Below are 26,481 nucleotides of genomic sequence, written 5' to 3'. Positions count from 1 at the left end.
GCTCAGAATAAGGTTCACTAAAGTATGGCTATAGACAGACAATCAGATCAAACAGACATTGTAGAACACAACATCTACTTAGAAATAAAAAAGGAAAAGGAGGAAGGTGGGTTGTCTATATTCAAGGGAAAAGAAAACTCAGCAAATGAGTGGGGAAAAAAAAAGAATAAAATTCAGGGAAGCAAAATGAACAATGTTTGACATGGATGCAAAATTGTAGCATTGGGTCCAACTCCATGAAAAACACAATGTGAGGAATTAAAGTTATATGCTTACATACAACTTATTTGAATGCATCTATTTACTAAATACTTTCAGCAAGGAATGATTAAAAAAAAAATGAAGTCACAGTTGTGGTTGCTTTTATGGCATTGACAAGGCAACAAACAAAACATAGTTGGAAGTCATACGGGCAAAGAATTTTTAAAAGAAAAAAAATTTTAAAAAACAAACAAAAAAAAAATTAAAAACATCGATCCACAACACCTGGGTGATCTTAGATTGATCATGGGCTTTTCACACATTGAGAGAGTTTAGGCTGTTCAGGACAGTCGTGCATTGGGGATCATTGTCAATAAGCAGTAATTCTTGGTGGCTCAATACACAGAAGACCAAACACCAAAACAAAAATAGCAAAGAAGGGATCTGGGCTCAATTCCAGCCTCAGGTGACTGTCTGTGTGAAGTTTGCACATTCTCCCTCTGTATGCGTGGGTTTCCTCTGGGAGCTCTGGTCTCCTCCCACAATCCCAAGATGTGCAGGTTAGGTGAATTAGCCATGCTAGAGTGCCCATAGTGTTCAGGAATGTTTAGGTTAGGTGCATTCGTCAGGGGAAATGTAGAGTAATAGGATAAGGGAAAATGGTCTGGGTGAGATACTCTTTATAATGTCGGTAATGTAATGTTTGTAATGTAGGGCCAATTGGCTGTTTCCACACTGAAGGGATTCTATGATGAAGGTTACCTCAGAGTACAACAGAATCTTGATCAGATGGGCCAATGGGCAAGGAGTGGCAGATGGAGTTTAATTTAGATAAATGTGAAGTACAACATTTTGGAAATGCAAATCAGAGCAGGACCTATACACTTAATGGCAAGGTCCTGGGAAGTGTTGCTGAACAAAGAGACCTCGGAGTGCAGGTTTACGGTTCCTTGAATTTAGAGTCGCAGGTAGACAGGATACTGAAAGTAGTGTTTGGCATTCTTGCCTTCATTGGTCAGTGCATTCAGTATAGGAGTTGGTAAGTCATGTTGCAGCTGCACAGAACATTGGTTAGGCCACTTCTGGAATACTGCGTACAATTCTGGTCTCCCTGCTATAGGAAGGATATCGTCAAACTACAGGGTTCAAATGAGATTTAAAAGGATATTACCAGGGTTGGAGGGTTTGAGCAATACAGTGTGCTGCAGCTGTTTCCCTAGAGCTTTAGAGGCTGAGGGGTGAGCTTATAAAATCATGATTGTCTATTCACCCCAAGTATTCTCTCCATGATAGCAGAATCCAAAACTAGAGGGTATAGGTTTAAGATAGAGGGGAAAAGATTTAGAAGGGACCCAAGGGGCAACGTTTTCATGCAGAGGATAGAGAGTGTATGGAATGAGCTGCCAGAGGAAGTGGTGGAGGTTATCATTAATTTTTTAATACCAGATGATTTTCACTGAATCTAACTTCCACCACCTGTTTTTGCAGATTTTGAATCCAGGTCCTTGGAACAATACCCAAATCTCTGGATTAATAGCCTCACAATAAATGCCACTAGGCATAGCCTCTGAGTAGTCAATTGAGGGTGGGAGTGAGAAGGGTCTCTGCCAGTAGGTTTTAAGTTATTATTTTAAAGTTACGTTTGCTGTAAACCAGTGTTGTGTATACCTCCTGCATTACACTTCTATTACTTTATGGGCATTTTTACACTGATTACATTGACCTCTTGATTAACCAGAATGTGTGATTAACTGACACACACTTACTTCCATAGGATGCCAGTTAATAAATGTTTACTGTATTAATAAGGAATAAAAACATTGAAAATGATACAAAAAAGTTTCAAAAGGATGACATCAGAAATAGAGCAGTTGCATTCATCTGGAAAGGAGCAGCATGCAATATTTCTTCTCATGCAACAAGAAAACTTAGGGATGACCGAACACAAATTGTAAATTCTGGCAAGATTTTGATAGCATGGACACAGGAAATGTTTTCAAGATGGGTAAAGCAAAACAAGGAAATCATTAAATCTAAGCTAGTTGTTATCTAGGAATCAAAGAAGAAATCCAGAAGAAACTCCAATAAGAAACTGCAGTGATAACTTACCATGGAGTGGTTTGGGAGATTCTATAAGTAACTTTTAAGAGGAGGTGGAGTAAGCATTTCAAAGAGAAGAGGATATAGAGATATATTTATAGATTTAAATGAGGAATGATGAGAGAATGCTCAAGTAAAGAAACACCAGCTTGGGTTGATCTCTTATTTATTTATCTATTTGTTTTCAAATACCTGTGGTGTGTCACTTTCTCTGTCCACAAAAGGTTCAGGCAGATGGTAGCGTGTCTCAGAGAAGCTGTCAATGTCATACATCTTCACTGCTGGATATTTTTGGACTTCAAGATCCTATCATTTAAAAGAAAAAGTTGTTTCCAGAAAAATTAATGACATTATTGAAATTAGATTTCTTCAGAAACATGCATATTATGAAAATTGATTTTACATAAAAAAAGTTGCTTTGCACCACTTTTAATAACAGCAATATTAGATACCATTAACAAATAATCTTCTGACCAAGTTCAAAGAAACATCCATATTTCGAGTGCAAATACTTTTTTAGGTTCAGTTCAAACAAGCCAAAGTTTGGGACAAAATGCAACAGTAATAAAACCAAAGATATTTTTAAAATACAGTGCAATCTTAATCCTCAAACTGAACAACTTATCTGCTTTGGTTGGTCATCTTCCTTATCACAAATCTTCCTAGTTCTCCCACTCAGTCCTCACATTTTTAAAAATTAAATACTTATGATTTGATTCTGTTGTTATGCATAAATCAAGTCTGTATGAAGATAGCAGCGTTCCATGCAACTTCATAGTTCATTCTCATTTCATTTGGGCGAATTCCAAGGACAAATAAACAACTCTAACATGAACTAACTCCTCAGTTTCCTAGTTGAATAAATTATTGCCTTGCTTTACAAAAGAGAGCAAACTATGCCTACCCTAACTTTTGGGGCAACAATCAAAGCATTTCAGCAACTGGCAGAATTTTGGGTAATTTGAGTGGAAAGAGTGCAAAACTATAATCACGTGACATTGAGGGTAAAAAGGAAGAGGGTCAAGAATTAGTTAAATCTTAAAACATTATTGCATGACAGGTTGACATCAGCATCTAAAGAAGTTAGTTATTTATTTGACCATCTTCAGAGGAACATAAACAAAATAGGCATGTTAGTTCATGAAGGAAACTGATTTTAACTCTTCTATAAATGAAGATCGGCTAACTCAAGTTTTAAAATCATATAAATCGCAGTATGACTGAGCAAAGACTGCTGGCAGTTTGGCAAGAGAAACAGGTGTCTCTTTGCTTTACTTAAAAAAAAAACACTTTTCCACTTTCAGAATAGAGTCATACACTCACCCTTTGGTAGGTGGAGATAATGAATGAGTCAGAGGAAGTAATTCTACTTTCTCTGCTGTATTTTCCAATTTGCAGTAAATAGTCCAAAAGATTACCTAAAGGTATAGCAGGGAGGCTTGACTAAGCAGAATGCCCATTTTGCACCATGGAGGGTAAGGGACACTTCGTGCAAATAGACAAGCTCAGCTGAATCTCAGAGCTCAAGTTGTAAAGATTAAAAGGATGTTAGCAGGGTTGAAGAGTTTGAGCTATAGGGAGAGGCTGAATAGAGTGGGGTTATTTTCCCGGGGTTATTTTCCCAGGAGCATCAAAGACTGAGGGGTGAATTTACACAGGTTTAAAAAAGTCCTCATGACTTGGCATGGATAGGGTAAATAGACATGATTTTTTCCCTATGACAGCAGACTCCAAAACTAGCATACATAGGTTTAAAGGTAAGAGGGGAAACATTTAAAAGGGTCCTAAAGGGCAACATTTTCCACACAGAGCAAGGAGCATGTAAGGAGTGAGTTACGAGAGGACGCGATAGACATTAATACAATTACAACATTTAAAAGACATCTGGATGGGTATATGAATAGGAAGGATTGAGAGACATATGGGCCAAATGCTGGCAAATGGGACTAAATTAATTTAGGCTAATCTGGTCAGCATGGATGAGTTGGACAAAGGGTCTGTTCCCATGTTATACATCTTTATGACTCTAATTACTAAGTGCAACAAGAGCCAAGCCCATGACACTGCAGATGGCTTAGCTGCCCGGGGTGGGGAGAGAGAACAAAGGTCCCTGGCTAAGCGAAGATAGTAGAAATACAGAAATTAAGGCATACCACATTGCAACAGCCAGTGACAAACTGGAAGATTGGGAAAACTTTCAAAAGATCAAAAATTTACTAAAAAGGCCAAATCATGAAATAAAACTGGTGTTAAATATAAAAAGTAGATTGCAAAAGCATCTAAGTATATACAAAGGGAAAATAATTGGCCTGGCATACAGGAAGTACCTAGAGAGCTTTCTTCAAAAAGAACTTAAGGAGCAGGAACAGACAATGGCAGGAGCTGCCACCACCATTTGACACAATCTTGACTGAGGTCGCAAACTCAACTTTCCTGCATGCTCCCCATAACCTTTCAACCCATTACTAACTTAAAAATCAATCTAGCAACTCCTTAAATTTACTTAATGTCCCATCATCCACTGGACTCCGGGCAGTAAATTCCACAGATTCATGATCCTCTGGAGAGAAGTAATCGGTCTTCGTCTCTGATCAGCTATTCCTTATCCTAAAAATCGATCTTTTATTCTAGATTGCCTCTCTGTTAGATTAGTTTTTATTCCTCTGATCATTATAATTCCCTGAATTTTGTGCATCCAATGGACAGGAGAAGTAACATCAAATAAGAATGCAAATCCAAACTAAAACAAGGTGACATTTTAAAAAAAAACAAAGTACTTACAGCAAGTGGATTTGGTGGAGGTGGTGGAAGTTGTGCAATTTTTAATGCTCTTTTCTTCTCAATGAGTAGGGCCTTTTTGCGTGTTTTGATATACCTGCATGGTATGGAAAAATATTAAATCTTGCAAAATATGCATTTAGAAAGATGTGATGGCAACAAAATAATGCTTAATGTTTAAAATTTGCTGCCAAGTCATAAGTTTTTTTAAACCTAAAAAGATGGACCTAAAAAAAATTATTTATCACTGGGAAAGGTAAATTCTTATTGAGCTGCTGTCTGAAATACATTACTAATTGCGGTTTAACTGAGGGTCACCATGTCTTGGCAAGAACAAGGTCAAGAAGGTGGGACCTTCAAAATGACCTCAGCCAGTAGAGGAATGCAAGGTAAAAACAATGACTGCAGATGCTGAAAACCAAATACTGGATTAGTGGTGCTGGAAGAGCACAGCAGTTCAGGCAGCATCCAATGAGCAGCGAAATCAACGTTTCGGGCAAAAGCCCTTCATCAGGAATAAAGGCAGTGAGCCTGAAGCATGGAGAGATAAGCTAGAGGAGGGTGGGGGTGGGGAGAGAGTCGCATAGAGTAGGGACTCACTGAGATTCTTGTAGAGAGAGGAGGAAAACTTCTTCAAGGCAGGCATCCTTGCAAGAGGATTCGCAGTAGGGTTAAAATCAACAAGGTAAAAACAATGACTGCAGATGCTGAAAATCATGCTGCCTGAACTGCTGTGCTCTTCTAGCACCACTAATCCAGTACCCACCCTCCTCTAGCTTATCTCTCCATGTTTCAGGCTCACTGCCTTTATTCCTGATGAATGGCTTTTGCCCGAAACGTTGATTTCGCTGCTCATTGGATGCTGCCTGAACTGCTGTGCTCTTCCAGCCACACTAATCCAGTAGAGGAATGCAACCTACACTGCTGGAGACACTCTGCATTACAAGTCAGCCTTCCAGCAAACTTAACTGACACCTCCCCCACCATAGTAACAGAATTTAGAATTGATAATAAAATGTAGAGATGAAATTGGCATTTGGGTAATGATCTGGAGAATGGCAAATATAGCATATAACAAAGCTGGAATTTAAAATGTTGCTAATATAAGTGTGTTAGTGCTTGCAGTATTCTTGAATTTTCAGAAGCTTTTCATGCATTTTAGGAAAGCAAACCTTAGCAGGTCTTATACACTTAATGGTAAGGTCCTAGGGAGTGTTGCTGAACAAAGACCTGCGGGTTCATAGCTTCTTGAAAGTGGAGTCGCAGGTAGATAAGATAGTGAAGGCGGCATTTAGTATGCTTTCCTTTATTGGCCAGAGTATTGAGTACAGGAGTTGGGAGGTCATGTTGCAGTTGTACAGGACACTGGTTAGGCCACCATTGGAATATTGCGTGCAATTCTGGTCTCCTTCCTATCGGAAAGATGTTGTGAAACTTGAAAGGGTTCAGAAAAGATTCACAAGGATGTCGCCAGGGTTGGAGGATTTGAGCTATTAGGGAGAGGCTGAACAGGCTGGGGCGGTTTTCCCTGGAGCGGTGACCTTAGAGGTTTACAAAATTCTGAGGGGCATGGATAGGGTAAATAGGCAGAGTCTTTTCCTTGGGGTCAGGGAGTCCAGAACTAGATGGCATAGGTTTAGGGGGAAAGAGGGGAAAGATATAAAAGTTACAGGGCAACGTTTTTCCACACAGAGGGTGGTACGTGCATGGAATGATCTGCCAGAGGAAGTGGTGGTGGCTGGTACAACTGCAACATTTAAGGGGCATTTGGATGGGTATATGAATAGGAAGGGTTTGGAGGGATATGGGCCGAGTACTGGTAGGTAAGACTAGATTGCATTGGGATATCTGGTCAGCATGGACGGGTTGGACTGAAGGGCCTGATTCCATACTGTACATCTCTATGACTCTATGGAGATTCTCTCTCTAAAAAAGGTTGGTTAATAAAATTAAAGCATATGGGATAGGAGGCAGCATAGGGGTAAGACCACAAGACTTCATTCTCAACCTTTCACCTCATCAAGTCTAGCCAAATGAGATCATAGCTGATCAATTTCATTTTCTACTGTCCAGTGATCCCTAACTTCAACCCCATGACCATACATATCTTTACTGATTAGGAGCGTAGTCTCTCTCAGCCCTCGAATATACTTAAACGACCCAGCTTCGAGAAACAGACAAAAGTACTCGGTTCTTGATTGTGGCCTGCCTTGTGTCTTGTATAGTTCGAACAAGACTTCCTATCTTTATTCCAGATTAACCATTGAATTTTGGTTCTAGTTGAGATTCAAGGACATGTACGCCCAAATTCCTCTTGTGTAGCTTTCTGCAATGTTCACCTATTTAGATAATATTGTGCTCCACTATCCTTTCTTCTGACATGCACAAAGGCAGAGGTGTAGTGGCATTATCACTGGATAAGAAATCTCTTGTTTTTAATCTGGTTTATTATGTGTGACACCAGACCCACAGTAAATGTGGTTGACCCTTACCTGGAAACAAATGCTGGCCTAGCCAGTGATGCCCACATCACATGAAAGTAAGTGTCACAGTATATTCCACCTTCCAAGTTTTTCTCCACTCACCCAGCTTGTCTATAGCCCTCTGTAAAGTCTTTATTCTCACCCTCACTATGTACCTTAACACCCAGTTGTGTGTCATCCACAAACTTAGCAACAGTACTTTTTGTTGTTTATATAAATGTTGTGGATGTGAACATAGTATGTATACTTAGTAAGTTTGCAGATTACACCAAAATTGGAGGTGTAGTGGACAGCGAAGAAGGTTACCTCAGTACAATGGAATTTTGATCAGATGGACCAATGGGCTGAGGAGTGGCAGATGGAGTTTAATTTAGATAAATGCGAAGATCTGCATTTTGGAAAAGCAAATCAGAGCAAGACTTATACATTTAATGTTAAGGTCCTGGGGAGTGTTGTTGAACAGAGACCTTGGAGAACAGGTTCATAATTCTTTGAAAAGAAAGTTACACGTAGATAGGATAGTTCCCTCCCCACTCCTTTCCGCAAAGACCGTTCCCTCCGTGACTACCTGGTCAGGTCCACGCCCCCCCTATAACCCACCCTCCAATCCAGGCACTTTCCCATGCCACTGCAGAAACTGTAAAATCTGCGCCCACACCTCCTCCCTCACCTCTATCCAAGGCCCGAAAGGAGCCTTCCACATCCAAAGTTTTACTTGCACATCCACTAATATCATTTATTGTATCCGTTGCTCTCCTCTACCTTGGGGAGACTGGGCGCCTCCTAGCAGAGCGCTTTAGGGAACATCTCCGGGACACCCACACCAATCAACCACACCGTCCCATGGCACAACATTTCAACTCCCCCTCCCACTCTGCCGAGGATATGGAGGTCCTGGGCCTCCTTCACCGCCACTCCCTCACCACCAGACGCCTAGAGGAAGAACGCCTCATCTTCCGCCTTGGAACACTTCAACCCCAGGGCATCAATGTGGACTTCAACCGTTTCCTCATTTCCCCTTCCCCCACCTCACCCTAGTTCCAAATTTCCAGCTCAGCACTGTCTCCATGACTTGTCTGGACTTGTCCTACCTGCCTATCTCCTTTTCCACCTATCCACTCCACCCTCTCCTCCTTGACCTATCACCTTCATCCCCTCCCCCACTCACACATTGTACTCTATGCTACTTTCTCCCCACCCCCACCCTCCTCTAGCTTATCTCTCCATGCTTCAGGCTCTCTGCCTTTATTCCTGATGAAGGGCTTTTGCCCGAAACGTTGATTTCGAAGCTACCTGGATGCTGCCTGAACTGCTGTGCTCTTCCAGCACCACTAATCCAGAATCTGGTTTCCAGCATCTGCAGTCATTGTCTTAACTAGGTAAAAACAGTGTTTGGTATGCTTTCCATTATTGATCAGAGTATAGGAGTTGGGAGGTCACGTTGCGGTTGTACAGGACATGGATTAAGCCATTTTTGGAATATTGCATGAATTCTGGTCCCCTTCCTGTCGGAAGGAGGTTGTAAAACTTGAAAAAGGTTCAGAAAGATTTACAAGGATGTTACCAGGGTCGGAGGATTTGAGCTGAATACTGGGGCTGTTTTTCATGGAGCATCTCTTCAGAAGAAAATATATCAGACTCAGAACATGAACAGAGTTTCCTTCTCCGTGGATATTGAAGTGGGAGATGGCACAGGGCAGGGTGACACTAGGCACACGGACATAAAGTTGGCCACTTGACACACAAAATGGCCACGAGAACACAATACGGAGAGCGATGGCAAAGCAAACAGATACTGCCTGGGGCCACCTAGATGCCAGCATAATGCACTCACAACCTAGTTGATTAGTTTAAGGTGGATGGAGGACAGAATACACATGGAATAGCATACACTGCCCACCGAAGTGTCTGGGTGCAGCTAACACCTTTGATAGAAATGCTAACTGTCTGATATGGACTCAATACAAAGAGCTATTGGCCACGGCTGTAGTAATCTTCCTTCTTAGGAAGCTCAGACGTTGAAATTGACAATGTCATTTTCAGCACAGACAATGACCACACCAAAACTATCAACGATTCTGCAATGGTTTACAACAAAAATAAACAAAAATTAGAAAGGCAATAACCCCATCACTGACCTATTATATAACACAATGTATCTTGACATGTGCTCCAGGTGAAGAGAAGACTCGTAGCTGACCACTGTGCTGTTGGTGTGTGTCTCTCTCTCACCAGAACTCCAGTATTTCCTTGTACATAATCAACTGTCATTGAACCCTGACTCTGACTCAGAGGCTGGGTGATTTTCTCCACAACAATGCTGGCAGACTTGCTCAGTTTCCCTAGTGCTTTTATTAATTGCAGATTTCCACCATCTAAAATACTTTGCATTTGCTTGTCTGACAGTCAGGTTCATGGGAAGGTTAATTTGTACAAACGGGAAATTACATTGATTCATACTGAAGCCTTTGTAGACAAGGAACTTCTCAATTCTTTTCATCCTTTATTTAAAAACAAAAGGAAGAAAAATGTTGAGTTTACCGATCCATGTTGCATTCTCCATAGCAACACCTTAGCCAGTCCACCTACCTGGTGGAAGAGTTTAAAAACCAGGTAAGATTGACAGTTAACAGATTCTGCTGCATTACCATGCCAACTAATCAGCACCTTATGTATAAACTGACACCTACGTTCTACCCACAAAAATGACATGGAGCTTACAGTTGCCTGTCACTTTATCATAGCACGCTGTTCCCAGGCCAACATATGTCTCAGATTTGTTGCAGTGCTCCAGCAAAGCTTAATGCAAGCTGGAAAAATAACATCTCATTTTTCACTTTGGAGCCCTGCAGCCCTCTAAACTCAATTTTTGTACTTGATATGGAGTCATCATTGAACTCAAAATGTCCTTGCCCATTTCTTCGCCCGCAACCCAACCACCAGGCCTTGTTATCAATCTGCCATTTCAAAATACCTATTATTAACCACCATCAGCGCCCATCAACAGCTATTCATCCTCCCAGCCAGATGTGTTATGGATTTCTTTGTCTGTTCAACTAATCTCCTCTCTTTGGGCTCTATCCCTACCTATAGTTTACTCCTTACCTCCTCCCCATCATCTGTATATAAACCAACATTTTCCTAGCTACCATCAGTTCAGGGGGAAGGATCACCAGACCCAAAATATCAACTTTGATTTCTCTTAACAGATGCTGCCAGACCAGCTGAGCTTTTCCAGCAACTTCTGATTTACAGCATCTGCAGTTCTTTCAGTTTTTATTTCCTTTCCAATGTTGTTTTCTTACATGTTTGCCATGATGGGTACAACAAAGAGCTTTGACCTTGGTGTCTTTTGGTAATTTTGTAAAGTACTGTACTGGCAAGCAATTTTTCCATCAAAACCACTGTCCAGCATGCTTCAATGAGGGAACAGCAGTGGTCACAAAGACAAACGCGTTCCCAAGTAGCATCTAGCTTCATTATTCTACAATATAGACTGGGTATAAGTTAGGAATTTAATCAACCAGTACAAATAAATACCCTTAACCCAATTGCTAGGTAGGACATGTAACAAGCTTGCCCATGAATGTGTGGTAGAGACCTGAAGTGCCTCAAGGAAAATATTTCACAGAGAAAGCACAACCTTGTTGGAAAAAATGCACTACTCAAAATGCAAGTTAACTGTAAGTTAAATCTTTGAACATCTATTGCTGTCCCCACTTTTAAAAATAAAAAGGCTGATGAATTGCATTCAACCTAATACCCCCCATGGCAGCAACACATAATTTAATACATTTAGCATCTTTGTTGCCCCTTTGGCTTTCTGTGCACACTTCTGAGCTTTTCTTTATGAAGATGATAGGTAATTAGAAAACTACAAAAAAAATGCAAGAGTTTTAACCATATGTGCAGGCAGTAAATAAATCTACTGCAACCGATAGAAGAATCAGCCAGATTCAGGAGGCAAATTTCCATTTAGTTTTACATAAGCAAAATTTAGAATGTTAAAAAAAAACAGGTGATCAATCTCAGGGCACGGGTGGCGGATTGTCTTCTCAAGCCTGACAAATTAACTGTAAATACAGTGCAATGGAAAACCCAAGCTTACCCATTGAACTGTGTAGAAAATTTATATATCAATATGATTACCTGTAGACATTTACAGCTGTTGTTTTGTGCTGTCTTCTAAACAGGACATTTAAAGAATGAGTCAAAAATCCCAAAATCTAGAATGCTTGAAGGCCCACTAGTTGCATCATGTTGCTTGCGGAAGGACAAGTAGTTGAATATTTACAGATTTGTTACAAGTTAGAAACTAGAAATAAAAGTTGCGATTACTGAAGAGGTTCGTAACTAAATAAATAAGCTTCATTATACAAGATCCACAAGTCAAATAAATATGAGAACAATAGCAAACCTATTTTGGACTTCATGCTCTTTATCCTTTTGCTGCTTCAACTCCCTTAATGCTTCTCTGTGCCTTTTCTCTGCTTTTTCTCTGTTTACAGCTGCCTGTTTTGAGGGAGCTTTCAAATCTGGTTCCTGAAATCAAAAGGACAAATGCATATTAAAAAGTGAAAAGATTATTTCGCTATCATTAGTTGGACATAGGTTCCTCATTTTCAAACTGACTGTATGTTAAGGAATCACAGTGCATTTTTAGACCTATAGTTGTAACTAGAATTTTTATAAGTCTGCAAATACAGCTAACAGGCAAAGTCAACAAAATTGTAAGGTGTTAGAACTAGTCACACCTGAAGTAGCCAGATAATCTGTATCTGAGAAGATTAGAAGCTTTTATGATTTAAAAAAAAAGAAAGAGTGGTTTGTGCCAATGGCCTAAAACCATGCTATGGAATGTTGGAGTTCTTGTTATGTTCAAATAACATCCAAAGCGAAACAGTGAAGATCAAGGATGTGATGCTTAAGAACAAGATTTTAGTAATCTAAGATAATGAGATGAAGGAGAAATATTTCTGTGGGGTTGCATTCAATAAACTGTAATGTACTTTTATTTTGCAAAGCATAGTCTGTAATCCTGATCATTTACTATGAAGTGTGTTAGCGCTGGAAAAGCACCACAGGTCAGGCAGCATCCGAGAGCAGGAAAGTCAACATTTCGGGCATAAACCCCTTCATCAGGAATCACTTTTCGACCCGGATCTCCAGCATCTGCAATCATCACTTCACTCTTTTATTGTGGATATATAATAGTTAACTTCACATTAAACAGCTAGTTTTGAATTTCATGTTTAAGATTTCATTTTTAGCACACAAACATAGTACTACAAGTTTACTTCCTAAACATTTAGTTACGATGACTTAACAGTACCTTGTAATTCTGGTCACATTGGAAAAGTGGGTAAAAAAATTGCAGAAATGCACAAAGGTTTTTAATTTCATAGGTACAGTAGGTGAGAAAGAAAGGACATTAGGTGATAAAAATATCCTAGGAGTGGACAGAATTGCAACAGCCCAGAAATGAGATTATAATTAGAGACGACAGACAGACAGAATTCTTATAATAGATAGGAACTGGGGTCTAAATGGAGCAAGTAGACAAATTTTTAGTTACAAGAAGAATCACGAACCATTTTGGAACCAATGCCTAAAATAGTAACAAAGATTACAAAATATAGTTGCTAAAAACATGAGATGGATTCAAGAATATAACAGTTCACTCAAGAATATTAACAGGCTAGACTTGTCTGTTCTGGAAAAGTCTGGAGAAGCAAATTAACAAACAACTTTACAATTATAAAAGGAGAGGCTGGAGGGAAGAATGGAACTAGGGAAACAAGTATCAGATATGATTTGGAGAGGCCGGTGTAAAGTTAAAAATCACAACACCAGGTTATAGTCCAACAGGTTTAATTGGAAGTACACTAGCTTTCGGAGCGACGCTCCTTCATCAGGTGATTTTGGAGGGCTCAATCGTAACAGAATTTATAGCAAAAACTATCACTGTATTCTAACAGATGAAAGGCTTAACAGACAATCAATCAATTTTTCAATGTATAATTTCAGTTACATCACACTGCAAATTTTTGCTATAAATTCTGTGTTACGATCGAGCCCTCCACAATCATCTGATGAAGGAGCGTCGCTCTGAAAGCTATTTTACTTCCAATTAAACCTGTTGGACTATAACCAAGTATCAGATACAGATAGTTACCGCTAAATTCAATGGGGAATTCAGAAGAAACTTCTGTGTCCACAGTTGCTAGAAAGTGAAACTATTTATCACAAGTAGATGAGACAATTAGCATGGATGCATACAACAGGAAGTTGTGTGATTGCAAGGGAGCAAACAAAAAGGTACAGAGATTATGGTGATGGGGAGAGAAGAGATCCATGGACCTTTATAGTGCCAATTTAGGAGTGGTAGATCTGATGCAACTATATTAACAGCATTAAATCAAAATGCAAATAGTAATATTATAGAGAAGGTCAATCAATGGATACAGACTTGGCACGGATAATATCTCAGATTCTTTATACGTAGAAAAAAAAAGTCAAATTTTGCCATGGAGGTGCTGGCGTTGGTGGTGGACAAAAGAAAGATGTCACACAGGTTGATTTGGAGTGCAAGCCCTTCATCAGAGACAGCAACAGAGCAGCACACACAGACCCAGAGTTTTAAGGTTTGCTCACTGAACTAGTAGGCATGTTCTCAAGTTTCATCACCATGCAGACCAACATCTGCAGGAAACCAACACACATACAGACCAGATACTCAACTACAGGAGCAAATCATCCAAACACCCACAAACTGAGCTGCATCAGGGCATTTAAAACAGGCCACAACACACTGCAGCACCCAGGAACTACAAGCAGAAGAAAAATATCTATGCAGCATATCTAAGAACGGGTACCCAATAAGCACAGCCCACCAATTCTTAAGCAACAAACCCAAACAAGAAGACATAACATCCCCAGAGACTTTAGCCACACTACCATACAAAGACAAAGACAAAAGACAAAGGAGATAATGACTAGACCCCTCTGCCCTCTTGGCATCATGGTAGCCCACAAGTCTACCAACACTGTAAAAGCAACTGATGAACCTAAAGGACCCTGTACCAACAACCAGCAGAACAAATGTCATATACAAAATACCCTGTGAAGACTGCAACAAACACTACATTGGACAGATGGGCAGGAAACACTAGCACCAACGAACCACAAAAGGAAAAATGACCAACTATCACTAGTATCCTTACACTAGGATGAAGAAGGACACCACTTCAACTGTGACAGCACATCCATCCTAGGACAGACTAAACAGAGACATGCACCAGAATTCATAGAGGCCTGACATTCAAACCAGAACTCCTTCAATAAACATCAATTTTGAACTCCATTTACCAACCTCTGAGAAAGAGAGCCGGAAATGATATCACTAAACAGACCAAGACACAAAATAGCAAGTGGGACAGAACACCAGCGCTTACTAGAGGCTCACTGATGATGTTACCTAGCATGGTGACAAAATGTCCGAGACCAAACCTACCAACTCAACAAGCAAACTTACAACCTGAGCTACAATTCTTTTCAAAAATCATAGACGCAGAGTTTATAGGCAGAGACCAAAGGATACAACAGAGCGCACATGCCGGGGCGGGGGGGGGGGGGGGGGGGGGGGGTGAGAGAACCAATTCAGGGTAAGATTATGCTGTCAAAAACAGGGAAGAAAGGAAACTTTCACAGAGGCTAAACTGTGAGGTGGGGCGACAACGACAATGACCACAACCACAACAGCCCAAGATCAAGGAGGTGCCCATCCTTGATTGAAGCATTATGCTAGCGAAGTCTGACGGTGGGATGAAACCGGTTGACATTGCTATGTAATCATTTCAGTGATTCATCACTATGATCCAAAAGAAGAAACTGTAGTCAACATATCTAGTGCATAGCATTGGTGAGAGGGCCTGAGCAAAGACGTCTTGCCCGAACTTGTGCCATTCAAGTGCTGGCATACTGGGGTGAAAACTTGGTCTCCATGGCTCTTGTGTCTAGACGAAGAGCTGGTGGTCGAAGGTGAAGACATTGTGGTTGAGTATGAAGCAGGAGTTGGAGGATGGTGTCTGGAAACTGGCAGCTGTTGGTATTGAGTATTGAAGTTTTTGCAGCAATGTAGTCATCATTGAGTGCCAAAATGTCCATTGTGATGAGGAATGCTCCTGGTTCGACAGGTCCATGGGAGCCAAGTTTCTATAAGAAATCTGTTATATTGTGACAGAAGCTGGGGGTTCCTTGTACAATGGGTTTCAAGATGCCCAAGACATAGCCAGAGATGTTCTCATAGGATGTTCAGGTGTGTTGGCTTAGTGTTTCTTCAGAAGGCTATCAAAGTCTGCTACAAGCAAAGTACGTGGATGAGAGTGCATAAAGATACTCTGAAGGACTGAATCAAATGTCCTGATCAACCTTTTTAGCTGATGGGTGCATTCTTTGGTTGGATCGGCAGGTAGTTGTATCATTACTGGTTGATCAGTTGTTGGTATACTACTTGGCTGTAGTCCGTTCTATTTTGTGTCATCAAGCGGCACGGTGGCACAGTGGTTAGCACTGCTGCCTCACAGCGCCAGAGACCAGGGTTCAATTCCCACCTCGGGCGACTCTGTGTGGAGTTTGCACATTCTCCCCATGTCTGTGTGGATTTCCTCCGGGTGCTCCAGTTTCCTCCCACAGTCCAAAGATGTGCAGGTCAGGTGAATTGGCCATACTAAATTGCCCGTAGTATTAGGTAAGGGGTAGATGTAAGGGTATGGGTGGGTTGCACTTCGGCAGGGCGGTGTGGACTTGTTGGGCCGAAGGGCCTGTTTCCACACTGAGTAATCTAATCTAAAGGAGGAGCCATGATTATAATGTTGTAATCAGTCTTGAGAGCATGGATGGTGCTGCATTGTGCATGGATGATGTTCTGCGAAACCTTGTGAGTGCAGCTGATGAATCTGGCATCAACACATCTCTCGACAACTTAATCATACATGTCAAGCCTAGGGCATCAGAGGGATCTGATTCAGCTGTAGGGACGTACAACATGGAAACAGACCCGTCAGTCCAAATCATCCATGTCAAGCACATATCCTAAATTAAATCTAATCCCATTTGCCACAATTGGCCGATATGCCTCTAAACCCTTCCTATTCATATACCCATCGAGGTGCCTTTTTAAATATTGCAGTTGTACCAGCCTCCACCAGTTCCTCTGGCAGCTCATTTCACAAACACATGACCCTTGGGTCACTTTTAAATTATCCTCCCTCTCACACAAAACCTAGGCCCTCTAGTTTTAAACACCCACATCACAGGGAAAAGTCCCTATCCATGCCTCTCATGATTTTATAAATCTTTATAAAAGGTCACCCCTCTGCCTCCAATGCTCTAGGGAAAACAGCCCCAACCTAAAAACCATCTCCCTATTGCTCAAACCATCAAACTCAGACAGCATTCTTGTAAATCTTTTCTGAACCCTTCAAAGTTTCATAACATTTTTCCGATAGGAGGGAGACTAGAATTGCACACAGTATTCCAAAAGTGGCTGACACAACATCCTGTACAGCCACAACAGTACCGTACCACTCCTATACTCAATGCACTGACCAATAAAAAGGAAAGCAAACCAACTATCCTACCTACACGCGACTGCACTTTCAAGGAACTATAAACCTGCACGCCAAGGTTCAGCAACACTACCCAGGACATTACCATTAAATGCATAGGCTCTCCTCTGATTTGCCTTTCCAAAATGCAGCCCTCATATTTATCTAAATTAAACTCCATCTGCCACTCCTCAGCCCATTGTCTCATCTGATCCAAATCCCATTGTACCCAAAGGCAACCTTCTTGACTGTCCACTACACCTCCAATTTTGACATCATCTGCAAACTTACCAACTGTACCCAAATTCACACCAAATAATTTATTAAAATTATGAAAAGCAGTGGACCCTTGTCATAAAGCAAGGAGCCTTGCGGCACACTGGACACAGGTCTCCAGTCTGAAAAGCATCCCTCCACCACCACCCTCCTGTCTCTCACCTTCTAGCCAGTTCTGAATACAAGCTCATTCTTCCTGTATTCCATGTGATCCAACTTTGTTAACCATGAGTCTACCATGTCAAATGCCTTACTGAAGTCCACATCAACTGCGCTGCCCTAAATAAATTCTGAGTTTTTTTGAAGACGTAACAATCAAATTAGTCTGTTTATTTGTGAACATCCGTCCCCAAACAACTTTTGAAGGTTTTGCCTAATATTGTCAAAATTAGCCTTCCTCTAATTTAGAACTTGGACTTTTAGATATTATCTATCCTTTGCCATCACGATTTTAAAAAGAAGAGAATTATGGTCACTGGCCCCAAAGTGCTCCCCCACTGATAATTTAGTCACTTGTCCTGCTTTATTTCCCAAGAGCTGTTCAAGTTTTGCATCTTCTCTAATAAGTACATCCACATACTGAAAACAGAATTTTTTTGTACACACTTAACACTACAGCAGTCCAAGTCTATGTTCGGAAAGTTAAAATCCCTGACCAAAACCACCCACAAGTGGGCTGATGTTGTGCCATATTATTTGCCCTTCACTCCTCCCTAGAACATCTTGATACCAACAACAGCTACATAAGAATCCTACTCTAACTGCAGTTCAGCCTTCAACACGATTATTCCCTTGAGAGTGATTACTAAACTTCATGATTTCAGATTAAGCCCCACTCTCTGCAACTGGATTCTCAGTTTCCTGACCCACAGGCCACAAATCGGTGAAAACTGGGGACAATATTTCATCCTCACTAACACTACAATTTCTCACATGTGTACTCTCTCAAAAGCGCACACACACAAATTTATGGGGTGAATCATTTCCATAAAGACCATAAGACACTGGAACAGAAATTAGGCCATTCAGCTCAGAGTCTGCTCTGCTATTCAATCATGGCTGATAACCTCTCAAGGGGACAAAAGTCAGGACTGCAGATACTGGAGATTGAAAGTGTGTGGGGTGCTGGAAAAGGACAGCAGGTCAGCCTCAATTCCAGTCACAACAGGGACAGAACCCCCATCCTCTCCCCCTCTCTCCACCACCCCCCCAAACAAACACCCCAATCCTCACCTCCCACCCCACTAACCTCAGCATACATTGCATCATCCTCTACCACATGCAAGCAGACTCCAGCATTGAGGATATATTTCCTTCCCCACCCCATCTGCGTTCCAGAGAGACCATTCCCTCTGCAACTCCTGCGTCAGAACCACACCCACAACCAAGTCCACACACCCCCAATCCCAGCACCTTCCCTTATCACCACAGGAAGTGTAAAGCCTATGCCCACACCTCCCCAACTCACCTCCATCCAAGGCCCCAAAGAATCTTTCCACAGCTGACAAATTTACTTTTACTTCCACACATCCGTTGCACCCGATGAGGCCTCCTCTACATCAGGGAGAAAGGACACCAACTTGAGGATCGTTTCAGAGAACATCTCTGGGACATCCACACCAACCAACCCATGGTTAAACATTTTAACTTCACCTCCCACTCCACCAAGGACATGCAGGCCTCCACCATCACCTAACCCTTACCACCTAACGCTTGGAGGAAGAATGCCTCATCTTCCACATTGGGATCCTGCAACCACATGGACAGTGAAGACAAGGAGGACCCTATACTACTGAGGGACAGAGTGTTTAAACTATTTTGGTCACATACTCATTAATGAAATAACTGAACGAAAGTATTTACTCACATTTTCTTTAGCTTGTCTGTGTCCTTCACCCACTGCCTTCAAACCAGAGAGGTAAAGCTTTTCTAGGGACTGAGCTTTTTCCATTTGTGCCATCTGCCATTCAGCCTTCAACTCATTTGCTAGTTGCTCAAGCTGTTGATTACGACGATGTTTTATCTCCTCTCGAATCTGCACAGCAATAGAACGCTCCTGCTCTCTGACCTGCAAAGTAACAAGAAAATGTCTAAAGAACAGAAATAGTCTCAACCTTGGCTACTGTATGTGCTTTTTGTACAGTTTTTAAACACCCTTATTGTTTCACATTATTCTAGTTTGCAGAAAATTAGAAAATAATGGTAGTATTTGAATTTAATATACTGACTACCAATAGGAAGTTATAAACTTACCTGTCACCTTTGACTTTTTGAAAATTAACCAAAATATTTTTGAAGCAGAGTTACCACTGTCCAATTTCCAAATCATGGTTATTCAATTAGAGGGAAGCTTGCAGGTCACACTCCCAGTGTGCCTGTTACCCTTCCAGGGGCAGACAGAACCTATTGAGTTTTTTGTCAAGATTTTTTACACTGCATTTCAATTCTGTAAAGCCTGTGATGGACATGGATCTTTAAAAAAAAAACTTTGATTGGGTTGTTACAAAAGTACATGTCTGACCATACCTGCTTTATTCTTAACCTTCGTCTTCTCTCATGCTCTTCTTTTATCAAAAATGCCTCTTCATTTGGACTAAGACGAAGACCACTCAATTTAACCACCTTTCGTTTCATCCTTCCTGGATCTGTAAGAAGGACCGATTTCGAAAATAAATCAAATATCTCCCAAGTTGCACAATAACAGCAAACCAGGAATTTTAAGTTCAAGCGCCAACTATTCCACAAAAATGTAATAACATCTTCGATCAAGAAAATACAGTTCTGCTGAGTCTGTACCCCACCTCGACACCAACCCTCCCCCTCTCTCTCTCTGCCCAAACTCCAGCCACCCATCAGAATCCTCCTCTATCCCACCTCCCATCGCAATGCCCTTTGCTCTAATCTACCGCCGGCCGCATTTCCTCTCCTGCACACCACCCTCTGTCCCACCCCCATCCCACAATTTCATCAAGTTTTCCGAACCCTCACCAATAATATCAAAGTTTTGTTAGAAATCCAAAACGGAACGAAGGCAGAGTTAACCAGGAACTGCGCACGTACACATTTCAAGGAATAGTATATTTGTTAACGGGATAAAAACAAAATGCTATTGCTGTTTGGGAGACACTTCTCCTCGCTGTACTTTAAAAACAACCGAACCAAGCAATTTCACAAACAAGCAATCGGCAACGAAGTGTTTCCAGTCCTCCAATTTACCTAAACTTCGGTCAGGGCTGCTAACGTGCCCTTCACGACTCAGGTAGCGCGGCAAAAGCACGAAAGGCCACGTTACTCAGACCAAGCAACGGTTCCACCAACCGCCTGAGACGGACATTTAACAACGAACTACATTCTCTGACATCACTTCCGCGATTCAAACTGAGCGTCAACCAACCGGAGTCGGCGCGAGCAACGAAACAACAAGAGAGCGTCGGGGGGAGGGACCCAGATCACTAACGGTCGAGAGACAGGGTCATAGAAGGTCATTGACTCGATAGAGGGCCAGGGGGAGGGCTCAGCTCACTGGCTATGGCAGAGAAGGTCACAGAGGACCTGGTTCAGAGTGCGATCAGGACCTAAATCATTGACTACGGAGAAGAGAGGGTCAAAGGGAGGACTGACTTCACCGACAATAGAGAGAGGAGAAAGAGTCAGAGGGAGGACGCAGATCGTTGACTACATCGAGAGAGCGCGAGAACTAGAGGGAAGACCCCGGTCACTGACTACACACAGAGAAATGGGGACAGAGAGAACACAAATGGCTCACAGGGAGCATCCACATCATTAACCACAGAGAAAAACAGAGTCAAAAAGTGTGGTGCTGGAAAAGCACCGCAGGTCAGGCAACATCCAAGGACCGGAGAGAGCAGGAATGGGGGTGATGGGGGGGGGGGGGGGGTGGAGGTGTCAAAGGGGGCTGAGAGATAAATGGGGGGGGGGGGGGGGAGGTGGAGAGTTGGGCTGGGGGAGGGTAGCTTGGAAGGTGGTAAATGAAGGTGTAGGGTGATGGTGATAGGTTAGACCAGAGGGAGAAGTGGACAGGTGGGAAGGAAGAAGAACAATTAGGACAGTTCAAGAGGGTGGTGCTGAGTTCCAGAAAGTTCAGAGAACATCTCCAAGACACACACACTCAACAAGGTAAAAACAATGACTGCAGATGCTGGAAACCAGATTCTGGATTAGTGGTGCTGGAAGAGCACAGCAGATCAGGCAGCATCCAAGTAGCTTCGAAATCGACGTTTCGGGCAAAAGCCCAGAAACGTCGATTTCGAAGCTACTTGGATGCTGCCTGAACTGCTGTGCTCTTCCAGCACCACTAATCCAGACACACACTCAACAACCCCACTGCCTTGTGGCTGACCACTTCAACTCCCCCTCCCACTTCACCAAGAACATGCAAGACCTGGGGCTCCTCCACTGCCAAATCCAAGCCACCCAAAATCTGAGGAAGTGAGAGAGGAAATACCTGGGGCTTTAACAGATATCTTTGCAGCATCCTTGAACATGGGTGAGGTCCCGGAGCACTGGAGAATTGCTAATGTTGTCGCTTTGTTTAAGAAACAAGGATAATCCACATAATTATACATCAGGTAAGCCTGACATCAGTGGTAGGAAATTTGCTGGAGAAGATACTGAAGGATGGGATCTATTCCCATTTGCAAGAAAATGGGCATATCAGTGACAGGCAACATGGTTTTGTGCAGGGAAGGTCATGTCTTACCAACTTAATAGAATTCTTTGAGGAAGTGATAAAGTTGATTGATGAGGAAAGGGCTGTAGATGTCATATACATGGACTTCAGTAAGGTATTTGATAAGGTTCCCCATGGAGATGGATGTTGCGGTTATGAATGGAGTAAGTGAAGTCGCGGGGGGTTCAGGTTTACTTGCTAGATGGATAAAGCTGGGCAAAAGGCGACAGAGAGTAGTAGCAGAATGGAGTTTCTCAAAATGAAGAACTGTGACCAGTGGTGGGACCACTGTTGTTTGTGATATACCTTCATGCTCTGGAGATCTGATTAGCAATTTTGCAGATAACACTAAGATTGGTGGAGTAACAGATAGTGAAAGAGACTGTCAGAGCATGCAGCAAAATATAGATAGGTTGAAGAGTTGGGTGGAGAAATGGCAGATGGAGTTCAATCCAGGCAAATGCGAGGTGATGCACTTTGGAAGATCCCATTCAAGAGCGAACTGTACAGTAAATGGAAAAGTCCTGGGAAAAGTTGATGTACAGAGAGATCTAGGTGTTCAGGTCCATTGTACCCTGAAGGTGGCAACGCACGTCAATAAAGTGATCAAGAAGGTATAAGGCATGCTTTCCTTCATTGGACGGGATATTGAGTATAAGAGTTGGCAGGTCATGTAACAGTTTGTATAAGACTTTGTTCGGCCACTTTTGGAATACTGCACACAATTCTGGTTACATAAAGGATGTGGATGCTTTGGAGAGGGTGCAGAAGAGGTTCACTAAGATGTTGCCTGGTATGTGGGGCACTAGCTATGAGTAGCTTAGGAATATTTTCATTAGAAAGATGGAGGTTATGGGGGGATCCTGATCATCATCTACAAAATCATAAGAGGTATAGACAGGGTGGATACCAAGAATCTTTTCCCAGAGTGGGGGATTCAATTATTCGGGGCATGTGTTCAAAGTGAGAGGGGAAATGTTTAGGGGAGATATACATGGGAGGTTCTTTATGCAGAGGATGGTGGAAGTGGTAGAGGCAGGCACAATAGCGTAACTTAAGATGTATCTAAACAGATACATGAATGGACAGGGAGCAGACGGGTACAGACCCTTAGAAAATAGGTGACAGATTTAGATAGAGGATCTAGATCGGCACAGGCTTGTAGAGCCAAAGGTCCTGTTGCTGTGTTGTAATTTCCTTTGTTCTTTGTACTTCACACACTTCTACTCTCATCCTTTCCTTTCATACTACAACACGATAGAGTCCCACTTGTCCTCCGTTTCTACCCAACAGCCCAGCACCCAAAGGATCATAAGCTGCCATATTCCCTTCCCTTGTCAGTGATTCCAAAGGACTATTCCTTCCAGGACACCTTGGTCCTGTCCACTCCTAACACCCTCACGGCACCTTCCCATTTACCTCAATATCCAAGGCCCAAACATATCTTCCAGGTGAAGCAGTAATCACTTCATTCAATCTAGACTACTGTGTTTACTGCTCATAATATGGTCTCCTTTTCATTGGGGAGAGTAATGCAGAGTGGATGACTGCTTTGTGGAACACATGTGCTGTACCAGTAAAAATGGCTCAGAGCTTCAAGACGCCTGCCACCGTGTTCCCATGCCAATATTTCTGTCTCAGGTCTACTGCAGTGCTCCAGCAAAGCTCAATGCAAGCTGGAGGGACAACACCTCATCTTCTGCCTATGTACTTTACAGCTATAAGTACTCAACATTAAGAATTTAGAATGTGAACACCTTCCTCCATGTTCATTACTCATCCCCACACCGCATGTCCTGTTCTGTGTGGGTTGCTGCCAGCACAGCCAGCCCATTTTCAACTATTCACAGTTCCTAATGTCACTTAATCAGCAGTTACTGCTATCAGCAATCCCTTTGTCTGCTTCCCCTCTTTCTCTCTCCCTCACTCTCTCTCTTTAGGATTATCTCCATCTAGTTGTTCCACTTACATTCTGCCTCCCCTGCACCTCCCAATTCCATCACCACCATCAGTATAATATATCAGCATTTCCCAGTTGCTTTCAGCTCTGATGAAGGGTTATTGGACTTGAAACGTTAACTCTGTTTTCTTCTCCATGGAGGCTGCCCATCACTCTCTGTCTTTATTTCAGATCTACAGCATCTGAAATTCTTTCTTTTATTTTTGTTGCTTCACAAGCCTATGAAGTAGCTTTCCTAAATTCAGTACTAATCTCCGAGTGTTAGTATGAATGACTTTACAAACTACAAAAGACTGAGTATACAATTGTTATGTACTGATTTGTTGCTTAATTTGCAGCCAATAAATCTATTTTGACATTGACTTCTTTATGTTGTATTCTGAGCTACTTCAGAGAGCTGGTATCAGTCATAGAGTCATGGTGATGTACAGCATGGAAACAGACCCTTCAGTCCAACACGTCCATGCTGACCAGATATCCCAACCCAATCTAGTCCCACCTGCTAGCACCCGGCCCATATCCCTCCAAACCCTTCCTATTCATATATCCATTCAAATGCCCCTTAAATGTTGCAATTGTACCAGCCTCCACCACTTCCTCTGGCAGATCATTCCATACACGTACTACCCTCTGTGTGAAAACGTTGCATCTTAGGTCTCTTTTATATCTTTCCCCTCTCACCCTAAACCTATGTCCTCTAGTTCTGACAATTAAGAAAAGACCTTGCCTATTTCCCCTATCCATGCCCCTCAGAATTTTGTAAACCTCTATAAGGTCACCCATCAACCTCCGACACTCCAGGAAAAACAGCCCTAGCCTGTTCAGCCTCTCCCTATAGCTCAAATCCTCCAACCCTGGCAACATCCTTGTAAATCTTTTCTGAACCCTCTCAAGTTTCACAACATCTTTCCGATAGGAAGGAGACCAGAATTGCACGCAATATTCCAACAGTGGGAGTGGGACACAGTTCAATCAGGTAAGAACATAAAGGGCATTAGAGAACCAATTAGGTTTTTATTCTAATCATGGTCATTTTACACACACCAGCTTTTTTATTTTAGAGGCACAGTGGTTTCATATGTAATAATTTTTGTAAACTTGAGCTTGAGTTTTTGTGGATACCTGGTGAAGTGGAACAGATAGATCACACTAAAGATTCAAGTAGCAGGGCAGTAGAGGATCAATATGAGCCTAAAAACATACAGCAACACCACCAGAGATAATAACTTATCAGGACCAATTCACCTACACAAAGCTTTAATTTCATGACAAGCAACTGAATGAAGTCATGCACACATTGCACTGAAGTTTGTGCAATGATGGGAAAACAATATTGTGGAAGAGATTTTGTGGCTCTGGAAGCCATTTTCTTTGTGCCTTAACTTAGCTACCTTCAAAATCATTACTAGGAGAAATTTGTAACAAACTGTGTAACAAGATTCTGTGTCACAGTCTGACCTGACCTCATATGGACAAGATTAAGTTTATCCCTAAGAAAGAAAACATTATCAGAAATTAACAGTGATTATCTCTGTTCTGTGCTCCTGCAACAGTGAACAAGCAAATTAACTGTCTGCAATTAATTGTCACCCTGCATTCAGTAAAACTCACATAAACACCTGTTAATCTGTGGCTCCTAGGATAAGAGAATTTGGGTCCATTCCTGAGTAGCCCCTCGTTTTTCCTTTACTTATGGTGCTGCCTTTTCTTGATTTAAAGTTCCGCTCCTGAAAACCCTAGCCATACTTCCTGCATAACTCATGAAATGCTTTATCTGTGGAATGCCGTTAAATCAGCAATGTAAATACAAAGTATTGACACAAACCTAAAACAATGGACCTTTTAATATACATTTTTGGCAAGGCCTCCACTTAATCCAATGCAAGTGCAAGTAGGCCATCTAGTGGCTACTTTGTAGTACTTGTGTCCAGTTAAAGTAAAGTATCAACTGAAAATCCGATGTAAATCCCAATTGTAATTTTATGGTCTGGCTGCTTCCCAATGAAACAAAGTTGGTCAATACTGAAGGTCTGTTTCTGATATTTTCTTTGATAAATACTTTGAGATTAAACCATTTCAGTTAAATTAAACAAATCACTTGATGTCTAGAACTGTCTGTGTCAGTATAGTAAAATTGAGGAAACAGGGTTTGGTTACATCTGAGGTCCACATGAACTCTACATATCTTGCTGTGACAGGCTGAGTTGCAGCAACTAATTAGCCACCTGGATTCAGTAAATGTATATAAACCTTGTATCTAACTGTTCAAAGAGACCAAGTATTGAGAGCTTGGTAGGGCCTGACTGAAGACTTGACTCAGTAAAAACAATGACTGCAGATGCTGGAAACCAGATTCTGGATTAGTGGTGCTGGAAGAGCACAGCA

At 41.8% G+C, this 26,481-nt stretch overlaps 1 protein-coding gene across 8 annotated transcripts in view; it reads right to left on the bottom strand.

Annotated features, from left to right (window-relative positions):
- Positions 1–20,793, bottom strand: part of cep295 (centrosomal protein 295) — a 201,025-nt gene extending 180,232 nt beyond the window's left edge. For 7 of the 8 annotated variants that reach the window (XR_011961542.1, XR_011961543.1, XM_072577814.1 and 4 more), the window contains exons 1-6: positions 20,663–20,793; positions 19,973–20,091; positions 19,314–19,514; positions 11,980–12,104; positions 5,083–5,176; positions 2,494–2,607 (exon numbers count right to left, since the gene is read on the bottom strand). Coding sequence is in view for 6 of the 8 variants with exons in the window: in XM_072577814.1 (XP_072433915.1) it covers positions 2,494–2,607; positions 5,083–5,176; positions 11,980–12,104; positions 19,314–19,514; positions 19,973–20,080 (642 nt within the window). In the remaining 2 variants the exon portion in view is untranslated. The remainder of the gene's footprint in view (positions 1–2,493; positions 2,608–5,082; positions 5,177–11,979; positions 12,105–19,313; positions 19,515–19,972; positions 20,092–20,662) is intronic. The other variant, XM_072577816.1, reaches the window with a different exon arrangement.
- Between the last annotated feature and the right edge of the window lie 5,688 nt (positions 20,794–26,481).

The sequence above is a fragment of the Chiloscyllium punctatum genome, chromosome 9 (assembly GCF_047496795.1).
Source record: "Chiloscyllium punctatum isolate Juve2018m chromosome 9, sChiPun1.3, whole genome shotgun sequence".
In the NCBI taxonomy this organism is placed as follows: domain Eukaryota; kingdom Metazoa; phylum Chordata; class Chondrichthyes; order Orectolobiformes; family Hemiscylliidae; genus Chiloscyllium; species Chiloscyllium punctatum.
The sequence above is the reverse complement of the archived record's forward strand: the minus strand, read 5'-3'. Positions and strand labels throughout refer to the sequence as shown.